The sequence below is a fragment of the Pelecanus crispus genome, chromosome 4 (assembly GCF_030463565.1).
Source record: "Pelecanus crispus isolate bPelCri1 chromosome 4, bPelCri1.pri, whole genome shotgun sequence".
Taxonomy (NCBI): domain Eukaryota; kingdom Metazoa; phylum Chordata; class Aves; order Pelecaniformes; family Pelecanidae; genus Pelecanus; species Pelecanus crispus.
The window spans coordinates 58,125,955-58,139,403 of NC_134646.1; the positions used below are offsets into that span (position 1 = coordinate 58,125,955).

The window sequence follows — 13,449 nt, forward strand, 5'->3', positions numbered from 1 at the left end:
CTCCCAATTTTATATTTTACATTCAATTCTAAAGAACTGCTGGAGAATTTCAGAAGGAAGGAAGTGTTTGTCTAAGCTATGATTGATTACCAGGTGAGAACCATAATAAAGAACTCAGTAGTAGCGTTAACATGCTCAGAAGAGCTGAAAGAGAGGGAGGCATTAGGCTTTGTTAGTTATGCCTGTATCTATTAAAGGTAGTTTTGATGCCTTGAGGAAAATTCTTGGATGTATTGTGATGGTCTAGATGGAGTATTTGCTGACTCATAAAGCTGCACTGAGAAACCAGGAAAAAGGAGAGGAGAGCAGCATTGGTACTAGCTGCACTTACCAATCACGACTTGCATTCTGCCAGGACAGCCATATATCCAATTAAAAAACCCAACATACCGTAGGCCATAAAGGACTGTCCCATCTGGATGGAGTCGAATCATTCGGTTTTTCACTGTCACCCCATGGACAAATGACTTCTTGTCATTTTGGAAATACGTGTCCGGCACCCAGAGCTGATCAGCCACTCTGTTGTCCAGAGTTAGGTTCAAAGGTATTCCAGAATAAGAGAGCCTTTTATCCCTCCAGGACTGCTGGAAGTACATGGTCAGGGTGTAGTCCTAGGGAAGAAATAAGAAGGGCTTTTTGTATTTTGCATACTGATTAACTTAGCAGAAGTTTATTTCTTAGATAACCCTCGGTAACTGAGTATCAGTGGCAATAGAATTTTAAGGATCGTTAAGATGGTGGTGTTATTAACCATGATTGTAAGTCTTGGCCTGTTCATGTTAATGTTGAACTTCACACTACTCACCGATGCCAGCGACCGTCCACAGCCACAGGCTTTCAAAACCTCTTGAGCAAGAGGGAACACGTGATACATTTGGGTCTTCAGTCTGTGGATCACACTTGCATGTTTTTTGATAGATTTTCTTTAACGTGAAAAGAGCAGGGTTTAGCTGACCTCAGCCAAATAGCATTGCAAACCATTGAGGACACTCTTTTGACATTCCCTGTCTTTGTCCTGAAAGATTCCCCCCACAATCCAGACAGGCCAGCACTCCCTAGACCGCCTGAGAAAGAGCAAATACGACCTCAGAACGTGTAATGGACAACTTCTCATTCTGCATCTGCAGAAGTTGCCAGATGTAGTGACCTTAGATAGCTGGGCACACCTCACCTCAGCCTGGGGAATGTCGTGCTTTCTGTCCTTGGCATCAAATATTACTGCATAGAAAATGAACATTTTCTCTTGACTATCATGTTGTAGCTTAGGTGAAATACCATTTATGCAGTCCTTCAGCTTTCACTTAGTCTGAAAAGAAATTGTTCTAAAAGACTTCTGGTCTGATTTACTCTCTCATGTCTGTCTTTCTGGGAATTTGGTGATTTTAAAGTGGAAAAGCCCATATACTTTGTAACTGATGGAGTTCTTAAAAGATAACTGTAACAGCAGTATGTGGAGTATTAGCTTTATCTTCCATGTCTCCTCCCCCAGCCCCCTTTTCAAGTGGCAGGTCATTTTGTCACATGTCTTAATGGTGGAAGTGCAGCGAAATTATAGATATTATTGGAAAAAAAAAGGTTAGGGGCAAGATTTTCTTTTATGTGAGGGAGAGCCGTACCTCTGTCACCCTCACAGATCCTAGCCTGGACTGTAATTTTTGAAGAAACAGAGAATAAAAGTTGTCTGATGTGATTTGCTCTCTTCATCTTCAATGGCTTCTTAAGACTGTACCATTGCCATGAAATCAAAGCAGAGTTGTTACCTTTCAAAAAGACTTTGTGCCTGGAATGTTGCATGTAGCAGAGCTATAAACTATAGACTTATCAGTAAAAGAAGTTAATGAAAATACTTTTCTTGCTGCCCTGGGTCTGTAGTAGTTGTTTGTATGGAGGAAATGCCATGACTTTGATGATCAGTGGTCATATACAATAGGACAATTACATCCATTCTGAGCACTGATTTGCAAGGAGTTCATAGATATGCCCTTTTCCAGGCCTGCAAGACAATGGTTACCCAAGACAGAGCCAAGAGGTGGTATGCCAAAGGCTAAGTTGGTTTTCACTTGTTTTGTGGGGTGGCTTGGTTTTTTTCCTGGCCCAGGTAACTAGGAGGAGGTTAGGACAGCTTCTTTTGCTTTTCAGACTGCGCTGGTCAAGCCTGGAACTGCAAAGTAATGTAGTGGGGTGTATGCTGTGCTCTGTTGAGTAGGTGATTTATAATTTAAATAGCGGTATGGTGAAGCATGAACCCCAAGGAGGCATTTTTGAATGTATAATTTGAATAGAGTTGGGTTAGAAGCAAACACTTAAGAGAAGTTAAATCCCTGCCCTTTGTTCCTCTTATGCATGTAGAGACCCACAGACGGGATGGGAATTGGATGAGGAGAAAAGAAAAAAAATCACTCTTCTGGTGCAGTTTTCATATGTTGTATCTGTTTTCTAGCCTGTCCTATTTCAAATAACTTCAGGTAGAAAAGCTTTCATAAATGGCTGGTACACGTTAAATCCTCGGGGCTCAGTGCTTCACTTAGTATCCTCTACATCTTCTACCTGATTCAGCAGAGCCTGTGCAGCCTGCAGCACAGATGGAATAGAAAGTCCAATTATATGTAATCATCTTTTTCCTTCCTGCTTTCCTTTATATTTTCACTAGGTCTTAAATCTGGTTTTGTAGAACTGTCATGCCATCCTGGAAAAAGGCTAACAATTGAGAGTGGTGCCTACGTGATGGTTCTCAAAGCTCAACCAAGAGAGAAAAATAGCCAAGATAAGCTACAGGAGATCTTAAAGGATGTGATCAGGTGAAAAAAAGAAATTCTATCTCTTGGCTATGGCTAGTAGAAGAAATTCAGTTGCTATTTTTAGCATCATAGTCTGCTTTAGAAATTTCATTTCATCCAGCTGTGCTATATACAGAATACTTCTGTTGGTAACACTACAGTAGAGTGATCCTCTGCCCCGCAATTGTTCTATACGAGGTAGAAGTACATGGCAAGCCAACGAGTGTTAATGGGGAGAAAAAATCTGAGCTTCATCCTAAAGGAATCTCAGTGTTTCTTAACTGAGAAAGAATTATCTATTTACTTTTTCCTTTCCCCAGAAGGCGGGGGTGTTACTCATTCGATAGTTTAATGAGGAAAATGAAGAATCACATGCCATGATTGTGAGAGTCCCTGTTGATGTAACTTCTTATTTTTTAAAAGCATAGTTAAAGTTTTTTTTTAATGAAAAGCAAATGATATCTGAGCTATAATAACCCAAATTATGTAGTTCACATTTTCTAATTTTTTTAATGGAATACAGCCTTACCTTTCTCATATTTCATCAGTGAAGAATGAAATGCTGGCAAACCATATGGTTAGCCACATCTTAGAGGTGTTGTTTTGGGTTTTTTTTTTTTTTTTTTTTTTAATATTTTACAGTGGTGTGAGTGAAGTGAGAATTTAATGACTACTTGCCTTCTACCCTGTAAAATTTGCTGGGGATTTTGTGGTTTCAAGCTCTAGAGTCTGTGAATAATTTCTGAATCTTTCATATCTATAGTGGTAATTGGCTGCAGAATTTTTTAGCTTTTTATTACAGCTTCCCAAGATCTCAAGCATCAGCCTAGATATGAAAATAAGTCACACTATGTTTAAATTTTGTATTTAAGAATTTCTAATCATAAGTTATAAAAGCAGGGCCCAACGTAAAATTAAAAAAGAGAATATGTTTTTGCAGATAACTGTTCCTTTAAATGATTTGTTTTAAAAAATATTTCACTTTTTTTAGAAGCACACTGAGTATTTTTTGCTTAACTGTTCTTTCTATAATAAAAGAAAAAGCTGTAATGCTGCTGAAAAATCATGATATTTCAGTAGATTTAATTGAGCTGTCTGTGCTTTCCACAAATGCCTCCCTGCTTTTCCAGGGCATAGTCAACATTCCTAGTGGTAAATGCCTGGGCACCAGTGATAAAGTTGTTTTATGTGTGCTGATTTTTTTTTTTTTTTTTTTTTTTTTATGTCATGAAATCTGATTTGTTAGAATGAGATGGGTTTTTTCTTTACCTAATAATTGTGCAAATTTCTTATTTCTTTGTATCAAACTGCAAATGTGTAAGTGTGTGTATAGACATGTACTATAACATATAAGCCCATCTGTGATCAAACAGTGTTTTAATAAGGTGCATTAGGTTGCTAAGACAAATACTTGCGTGCTAGTACTAGGTAAGAGGGATTCTATGAAAATGTGAGCAAGAGAAACTAGTCTAGTTTACTCAAAATGGTGAATTATTTCTTAATCTGAATTTAAGCAGCCTCATAAATAAATATTAGTATCAAGCTTCACAGTTCACTCGGTAATATAAATTTCTTGTAGTAAAGAAAATGAATGGACCAGTGATGCATGTTGTAATTGAAAGTAGAAGAACAATTTTTAGTTCCAGTAAGTAATAGACTGGAGAGCTCCCATACAATACTAAATTTCCTTTTTATTTCTATTTTTTGGTTCCCTAATCTTTTTTTGTGCAATATGTATAGGTGATGCAAGGGCAATAATGGAATTTTTCTTTTCTGATAAACCTCTGTAGCTCTCCAAAACCAGTAAAGATGCATTAAAATAGCTAGATTATTTGGACTTGCTGGTAATTTCCACTCTGTGGTTTACCAGTTCAGCACAGCAGAATATAATGTGGAATACATTGTTATATTATAATCTAACCTTCTGGGAGACACAGAACTGGTACTTCACCATGCTTATCAGTTGAATTAAGGACTCTGTAGTAAAAGATGATTTTACACGTCTGCTGTACTGGCGGTTGCTTCGTCCTTCACAAATTCCAGACATACATGTTTTAAGGGGAAAATAGGGAATCTTTTAACTTGCAATGTTCAGCTTTGTGATCTAAAAGACCTTTTGTGTTTGTCCTCTTTCCAAGGTGGCCTCAATCTAAGTTCTGTTATTGTTTCATGTATTGAAAAACAGCTTAGCACATTATGATATATTTAAGTAATAACTGAATATCAAAGCACACTCCAAAAGTCTTGCCAGCTAAAAACTAACAATATGGATGCAATTCTTAGCAAAAGTTAGTATGCAGAATAATATTTTGTGAATATTTAGCTGTTCTAGGTCAATTAAATATCAAATGGTAGATTTCTAGATGAGTTTGCATATGAAGGCACAGTGCAGCAAAACAAATACATGAAATTAATCAATGTCATACTTTTAATAGATAACAGTGTATATTGATAGTTGTGGGATGCATACTGTACACCCCAATTTAAATGATATCCTCGGGAACCATCCAATAATTAAATATCTGGCAGCATGACAGAAAATGAGATGCAATGCAATTCAAACATAGTATAACTTAATCAAGACAAACATAACTGAAATTGCAATTTAAAATTAAATATGGAGAGATGATCAGAATACTAATATTGACTGCAATAAGTCTAATAAATGTAGAACTGCAATATATGCACATCCTGCTGTGACTGCAAGCTGTTATTAATGGGGGAAGATTATTTTCCATGTTTATTTGATACTAATGGGAAGGGCAGAGTTTTGAGACAATGGTAAGTGCTGAATTTGCAAATTGCAAAAAAACTTACTCATTCATATGTTGTAAGCATGCTAATGCATCAGAAGAAGGTGTTAGCGTTTGTTTAGCAACAGTTAGCTGTCCTATCTTGGAACTCCTAGGGAAGATCTATAATCTCACCTGCAAAAGAGCTATTTTAAGATAAGAGAATGCAAATGGTGATGTGTTTTTTTGGATGTGGGGTTGGTTTTTTTTGGTGTGTTTTTTGTGGTGGTGGTGTGGGGTTTTTTGTTAATCCTGTATGATTTCCCGTATACTTGGTGCTCAATTCCAGATACTGCACTGAAATTAGGGAAAACATTTTAACTCAAATTATGGAGGAAGAAAATACTGGTTCTACTCGTGCTCTTCTCTAAAAATGTCAGGGCAGCTACATCTCCTCATTAAGCCTGCAGTCCGGCCACACAAGGCAGCCAGCGAGTTAGGGTTGTGCATGTTAGTGGATCAATTGTATTTGCCTTTCTTTCTAAGGGCATAGTTCAGTGTTCCTTTTGGTTTTGTTTTCAGTGAAGACTGATGCAGCATATCCCATCCAGTTCCCCTCTTCTGTCCAAAGTAGTGGGAGGAGGGGGCAAGGACCACGTACTCAAATTATTCAGTGCACTGGCCTAGTTCACAGGAGGCTGTGGTGCTTGTGAACTACACTTCTGGTCAGGGGAAACAAGATAGGAAGCTCCATTGACTCCAGAACAATAGAATAAAAGACTTCTATTTTCCTGAGAGAAGCTGTTTGGTTTTCTTTAACAAGATTGGAATTTTCCCAGAGCAAGCATCAGTTTTGCAGAAATCATGTTTTCTGTCAGAAAATTGCAAATCACTTGTAGGTGCAAGATTTCTGTAGGAGAAAAAGATGCGCAAGGTATTGTTATTCTGTTTGATCCAATTGGTAGCTCTAGTTGCTAGTGAAGTGCCTTGCATTTTTGTTTTTCAAATGTGCTGATAATTCTCCAGAGAAATGTTTCATAAACCTTGTTGGCATTTATAACTTCACAATTAAATTAAGTATGTGGCATCACAGTCGTGTCTTGCAGAAAGAAGCAGAGATCTGGCAGGAGTCCGCATAGCTGTAATGATGATGCTCTTTATTGCTCAAAGCACAGCCAGGAACAAGATTAGACTCGTTATAAGTGTAGCATGTTGGAAATGAAGATGCTTATCATTACTGTATTGGGATCCAATATTACTGTCTGCAGTCAAGGCAGAAGTCCCCTTAACTGCAATGGGATTGGAATTACATCCAATGTCTTCAATCATTACTGAAAAAGCAAACCAAAAGGCAAAACGTTTCTCAGTTAGAACAGTAGACTATGTATTTTGTTGCAGTTTGTTCACAGTTTTAGTAACAATACCTAGCAGAAGTATTTATTACTGCTTCTGACATTTAAATGGGTTGTTATGATAGTTGTGTTCCACGAGTTTGGCATTATTTAACAGAGAGGAGGGTAAAATCCCAATTTTATCTTGTGTGTTCTACTTTACCTCTCAGGGAGAAGAAGAGTAAGGACTTCTGTACTTTGGATCAACATTGCCTTGCCCTCTGCTTTTTTTCTCTTATTTGAGCTTTGCTAACCTGGGAGGCCTGAATGTACCGCTACTTCTTTGTATAGCAAGAGAAGACGTGACATACTAAATACTAATGTGGATTACTTTGATTAGGAGTGGACTTGGCTGAACTTAGGAGGAAACTAAGGTAGCAGGTAAGGTAGGCTTACAGATACGTCGTTGTTATCCTCGCTGCATGCTGGAAGCTCCTTTTAAGAAAGCTTGAAAACCGCTATAGCATTCCCAGCTGCACTTCAAATTTCCAGCCACATAACCCACTGTCTGGGGTAGCAATGAGGTACACCAGTGTAACATTGCTCATAGTGCAAATTAATACCATGTCTCTCTTAAGTGCGTATGGTAATTGCTGACATAAGAATCAGAACATGTTCATGGTATAATTGATATTCCCTGAAAGATCAATGAACTGCTTTTAGTACCTGTAGGATACAAGTAGTGATATCTATTCCCACACTATTCTGTTTTGCTTTTGAAGCTGGTCATCTTTTTTATATAGAGGGTAATACTGCCATAAACATGCTTGAGGGGAGGGGTGGAAAACAGGAAAAATATGGCACAGGAGATATATGTGCTTAAGTAAGATGGCATTGTAATGAATGCTGGAGTAAACAAGTGCAAGTGTACTGGCATATAGAGTAACTGTATTCAATGTGTGCATATATTTCTACAGGCAGCAAACAACTGTGCTTTATATTTTGGCTCCAGTGAGAGCACCTGGGGTTGAATAAACAACTGAAGGGAAAACAAAGGAAGAGAAAGAAAGGAAGAAAGAAAGAAAGAAACAAAGGAAGAGAAAAGAAACTACTACTGGCAAGTAGCCCACAGACCATCATATGTTACTCCACGACTAGATACATCTTTTAAGAGCAAATGTAGACAGCAATAAGAGATAAACATGTTTTCTCTTAGACAATTCTCTCTGCAAGTCAGCTGAAAGCAAGTTTTTGCCAAAAAACACAACCAAACCAAACTTGTCCAGGTGGTCTATACCTGTCTGTCTGTATCTGAGGACTCCGGTTAGCGTTCAAGTCCAGGTATTAGCAACTACAGTGCAAAGGTGTTCTAGGTATTACACGCTGCTTTGTGCTGAAGTTGAAGATGTTCTAGGATTCTTCTGCGAGTTGTGCAAAACCTTGTCTGTTCATATGCAGGTATGAAAGGGAATGGTGGGATGACATTTGAGGACTCTGACATTGTGCCCAAGTACTGCTGCCTACATCTTCTCTGCAAAGCAGGTGGAGCAAGTGCTCCAAGGAAATGAAATTTAAGGCTTTAACTTATGTTCCAAAATGTTTCAGCCAGCTTGGACTGAACGCACCAATACACAGGAGTGGGACTAGGCATTTGGGAGGAAACTGTACTTCCCACGTTCTTGTGTGGACTATGTGGGGATGACTCCTTACTGACTGGAGGACTGAATCCTAATGACGTGGGCGTAGATCAGCTCTAAGGGTCTACAACATGGAATGCGATGTGAGGAGCAAAGCAAACTAAGAAAAAGATATGATGGAATGATGCAGCACTTTAAAATTCCAGTAAAGGCAAAAGATTGTGGAAAACTGAAGAATTAATTAAACCACGCTTCCCTTGCTGCCCATAAGCAAGATAATTGGAAATCAGCCTTTTTTCTATCAATAGTTGTTTCTCAAGCACTTGGTTATTTTTTTCCTTTGTAATTTCCCGTTAGCTCAGCAGGGGTGAACTATGAGACCATTATGAAGTGCACTGAATGTCTAAGGAGGATGGCACAGTGCTAAGAGCTCAGAAGAATTCCTCGTGATGTCAGTGCACAGCATTGCAGGTGAAGCTGAACCGACTGCTAGCTCTAGGAGTAAATGGGAGAGGTTTGCTGAATTTTGTCTTGAACGCTATTGTGTAAGTGATAACAGTACCCGAAATCTTATAAGCACTGGACAGAAAGTTGAAGAGAACACAAGCACAAGAACGTCAGCAATGTCAAAAAAGAATTGTTCACAGGACAAGCTAGCTGAGCGTGTACAGTAAAAGAAAAAGCCCCACAACCCTAATTCTGTGTTGTGCAGGGGCTTATGTTAAGCAAAGCTTATGAGTTAGAAATCAGTAGTGAAGACAGCAAACCATAGCCAGACTCCTTGGCTCCAGAAGATGCTCAACCATGGAGGAGGGAAGTTACGTATATCTTAATATGAGGTTAGGCTACCTTTGTAACAACAGCTACTGTTTTTTGGGTTGGGTTTTTTTTTTTTTTTTTTTTTTGATGTCTTCGCAGACATATATATGCAATATAGTTTTTACCAATTTACTTCTATGCAGATCAGTTAGGAGTTATGCTATTTCTGTGGGTCTGGTGATTAAAATCTATTTGACTCTTCCTGCCTGGTTCTCAGTTGTCATTCTACTGTATCAATTTTCTCTAGTTTTGAGAGAAGCAGATGGAGGTCCAAGTGACATGCAGTGAGTCAGTGGCTCTACCTGGAATAGAAACAGTAATCATTTAGCTGCCAGATCTTTAGACTTGTATATACCTTAATGGGCTTTTCTGGTGGTTTTTGTGTGTGTTTGTTTTGTTTTGGTTTGTTTGATTTGCTTGTATGTTTCAGTTTGTCTTTTTGTTTGGTTTTTTTTGTAGGTTTTGTTGTTGTTCTAAACTGCTTGAGACTACTTTGTTTCGTTGTTCATGATGCTTATGCTTGAACAGTGTTGTGTAAAATGGTGATGATAATGAAGACTTATGCGGCTGGAGAGATTTTTCCTGTATGTTGTTGGCACCCTGATTGCTTTACAGAATTCTAACTCATAAATCATAAGGTCAGGCTGTCTCCCTGATACTTCTAAATGAAGGATTGTAACGTTTTGTGCTGTATCTGGGAACTTGGGATAGAGGAACATCATCACGTTTCCGCTTTATAATGTCTCTCAAAGTGAAGGTATTTTGTACTTGGAGTTGATGACACTGAGGGTATTAGTGACACTGTCATAGTATGATAAAACTACTGACATAGTGGTTGGAAGGTCCTCTGGGAATTTCTAGTCCAATCTTCTGTTTGAAGCAGGGCTGTCACCAAACCTGTCTCAAGTCAGACACTGCTTTCTCCAGCAAACCTTGAAGACCCTCAAAGACGGGAATTCCACAGCCTCTCTGGGCAGCCTCTTCCAGTGTTGCACTGCCTTTCTGGTGAAAAAGTCTTCCCTGACATCCACCCTGAGGCCCCCAAGGTGCAGTTAGTAGCTATTGCCCTTCATTATATCATCTGCCACTACTGGGAGTGGTTTGACTGTCATCTTCCCTTCAGGCAGTAGTAGGCTGCAATGAAATATTCCCCTGGCTCTTCTCTTTGCCAGACTAAGCAAGCCCAGCTCCCCTGTCTCCCTTGATAGGTTATGTGCTCTAGGCCCCAACTATGTTGATAGCTCTCTGCTGGACCCTTTGCAGTTTCTCACAATCCCTGAGGGGAGGGAAGATACAGGACACACTGTTTTAAGTATAGCCTTACCATTACAGAATATAGGAAGGTAATGACTTCTCTCTGTGCTGGCCATACACCTACCTGCCAGTGTAGCTTAGTATGCAGTTCACTTTGTATGTAATGAGAATGTACTTGGTGGCTTGCATTCAGTTGCTGCTCAACCAGGTGGTTTCTAACCTGCTCCAAGGGCTGACATCTGTAGTTCTTGCTGAACTCAGAGTTTTCTGCTAGAATTGTAGAATCGTTTAGGTTGGAAAAGACCATTAAGATCATCCAGTCCAACCATTAACCTAACACTACTGAGTCCACCACTAAACCAATTAAGGGTAGAGTAATGATTATTTTCATGTTTCCTGGCTTGGTGGCTGGATTATTTTTAATGAAAGTAAAAACTCGGAATCGTTAAGATTGGAAAGGACCTCTAAGATCATCAACCATCAACCCAACACCACCATGCCTACTAAACCATGTCCCAGAGTGCCGCATTTACATGTTTTTTGAACACCTCCAGGGATGGTGACTTCACCACCTCTCTGGGCAGCCTTTTCCAGTGCTTTACCACTCTTTCAGTGAAGAAATTTTTCCTAATATCCAATCTAAATCTCCCCTGATGCAGCCCATTTCCTCTTCCTATTGCTAACTACTTGGGAGAAGAGACCAACACCCACCTCACTACACCCTCCTTTCAGGTAGTTGTAGAGACCAGTAAGGTCTCCCCTCAGCCTCTAGGCTGAACAATCCCAGTTCCCTCTCAGCTGCTCCTCATAAGACTTGTTAGCCCAATCCTCTAGTTTATTAAGGTCACCTCAAATGAAGCTCTGCCACTGATTGTGCCAGCTGCTGTCCTTAATGTAAAGTCATCCATGTACTTGCTAATGATGTACTCTGTGCCATTTATGAAGATGTTGAACAGTGCTGGCTCCAGTGTTGCCTGTTTTGCTTGCTGCTGCTGCCAGCTTTACCTCAAGCCATTAATCACTACCTTTTGAGCCCTGGCAGTCCAGCTAGCTAATTTTCAACCCATCTAACAGCCCATTTGTCCAGCACATCATTCCTCTGCTTCCAAATATGAATGCTGTGGGGGATGACGTCAAAAGCCTGACTAAAATAAAGTTATATTACATCCATTGCTCTTCTCTCATCCACGTAGATAGCCTCTGTATTGTAAAGGGCAGTCAGCCTGATCAAGTATGATTTGCCTGTGGTAGATCTGTGGTGACTATTCTAATTACCACTTTGTCCCTGATATGCTTTGAAATGAATTCCAGGAGGATGTGCTGCATGAGTTTTCTAGGGACTGAGGTGAGGCTTATAGCTCCCTGGGCACTCTTTCTTGCCCTTCTTAGAGATGGGTATAACACTTGTCATCTTTCCTGTCATCAGACACCTCCCTGATCACACATGTTTTTCATGGAGGTAGGCAGCCATACTGAAATTATATCGGTCAGCTCCTAAGTACCCTTTGAATCAACCTGTCCTTCACCTTCTTTTTGCAATTAATGTTCCTACAAAAGCCTTTCTTGTTACCCTGTCTCTTTCTACTTTCAGGTTCAGCTGGGTTTTGAAGCAATACTTTTACGCTTCACAGAATCAAAGAATCATTTAGGTTGGAAGGGACTTTTTGAGATCAGGGAAGAACTTGTCTGAGACATTAAAGTCAGAAGCAGCCTTAGCTGCTCTCCTGAAACCCAGGGCTGTGGTCCTGCCTTTTGCCCTTTTCCCTCCTCTCAGGATCCTGAACTCTACCATTTCACAGTCACTGCAGCTAAAGCTGCCTCTGACTTTCATGTCTTGGACAAGTTCTTCTTCCTTGCAACTATGAGGTCCAGTGGAACACCTTTTCTTGTTGGCTTCTCAGTTAGCTGTGACAGGAAGTTGTCATCAGTGTATTCAAGAATTCCTCAAGATTACCTGAGCCCTGCTGTATCATCCTCCTGACAGATATCAGGGTGGTTAAACTCTCCCATGAGAACCAGGACCTGTGAACATGAGGCAGCTTCCAGTTCTTGGAAGAAGGTCTAATCTACACCATCTTTCTGGTCAGGAGGTCTATAGTAGATACCCACTACAACAGCACCTGTGTTGGTCTGCCTGCTAATCTTGATCCGTAAACTCTTGGCTGACTCCTGACCCATTCCAGGGCAGAGCTCCATGCATTCCAGCTGCTTTCTCACACACAGGGCAACTCCCTCTCCTTGCCTTCCCGGCTTGTTCAACAACCAATAATTCTTCCTTGTTGGTTTTCTTGCCAGTTTTGTTGCCTTGCTTCCATATCTTGTATACTCCCTTCTGTGTTTTAGTTCATCAGGCAAATCCTGTCTTAGCCAGGCAGGCCTTCTGCTGAAATTCTTGTTCTTCCTGCATGATGGGGTGGACCGTTCCTGGTTCTTAATAAGTTTTCTTTAAAAATCAGCCTCCACCCTTTATGCTTGATGACTGTTTGCTGGGGAATTTTACTTAGCAATTACCCTAACAAACTAAATTCTACAGCCCTAAAGCCCAGAGTCCTACCTCTGCTGCTCACCCTTCCCAGCTATCCTCCAGATCCTGAACTCTGTTCAGCCTGGAGAAGAGAAGGCTGCGGGGAGACCTTACTGCGGCCTTTCAGTACTTAAAGGGGGCCTATAGGAAGGATGGGGGCAATCTTTTTAGCAAGGCCTGTTGTGACAGGACAAGGAATAATGGATTTAAACTAAAGAAGAATAGATTTAGACTGGATATAAGGAAGAAATTGTTTACAATGAGGGTGGTGAAGCACTGGAACAGGTTGCCCAGGGAGGTAGTGGAGGCCCCATCCCTGGCAACATTCAAGGTCAGGTTGGCTGGGGCTCTGAGCAACATGATCTGGTTAAAGCT

The 13,449-nt window shown here is 40.1% G+C and overlaps 1 protein-coding gene across 2 annotated transcripts in view; it reads right to left on the reverse strand.

Annotated features, from left to right (window-relative positions):
• The window catches only part of GABRB1 (gamma-aminobutyric acid type A receptor subunit beta1), a 146,198-nt gene that overhangs the window by 71,936 nt on the left and 60,813 nt on the right, over positions 1-13,449 (reverse strand). For both annotated transcript variants that reach the window (XM_075708972.1, XM_075708973.1), the window contains exon 4: positions 391-611. In XM_075708972.1, coding sequence (XP_075565087.1) covers positions 391-611 — 221 coding nt within the window. The remainder of the gene's footprint in view (positions 1-390; positions 612-13,449) is intronic.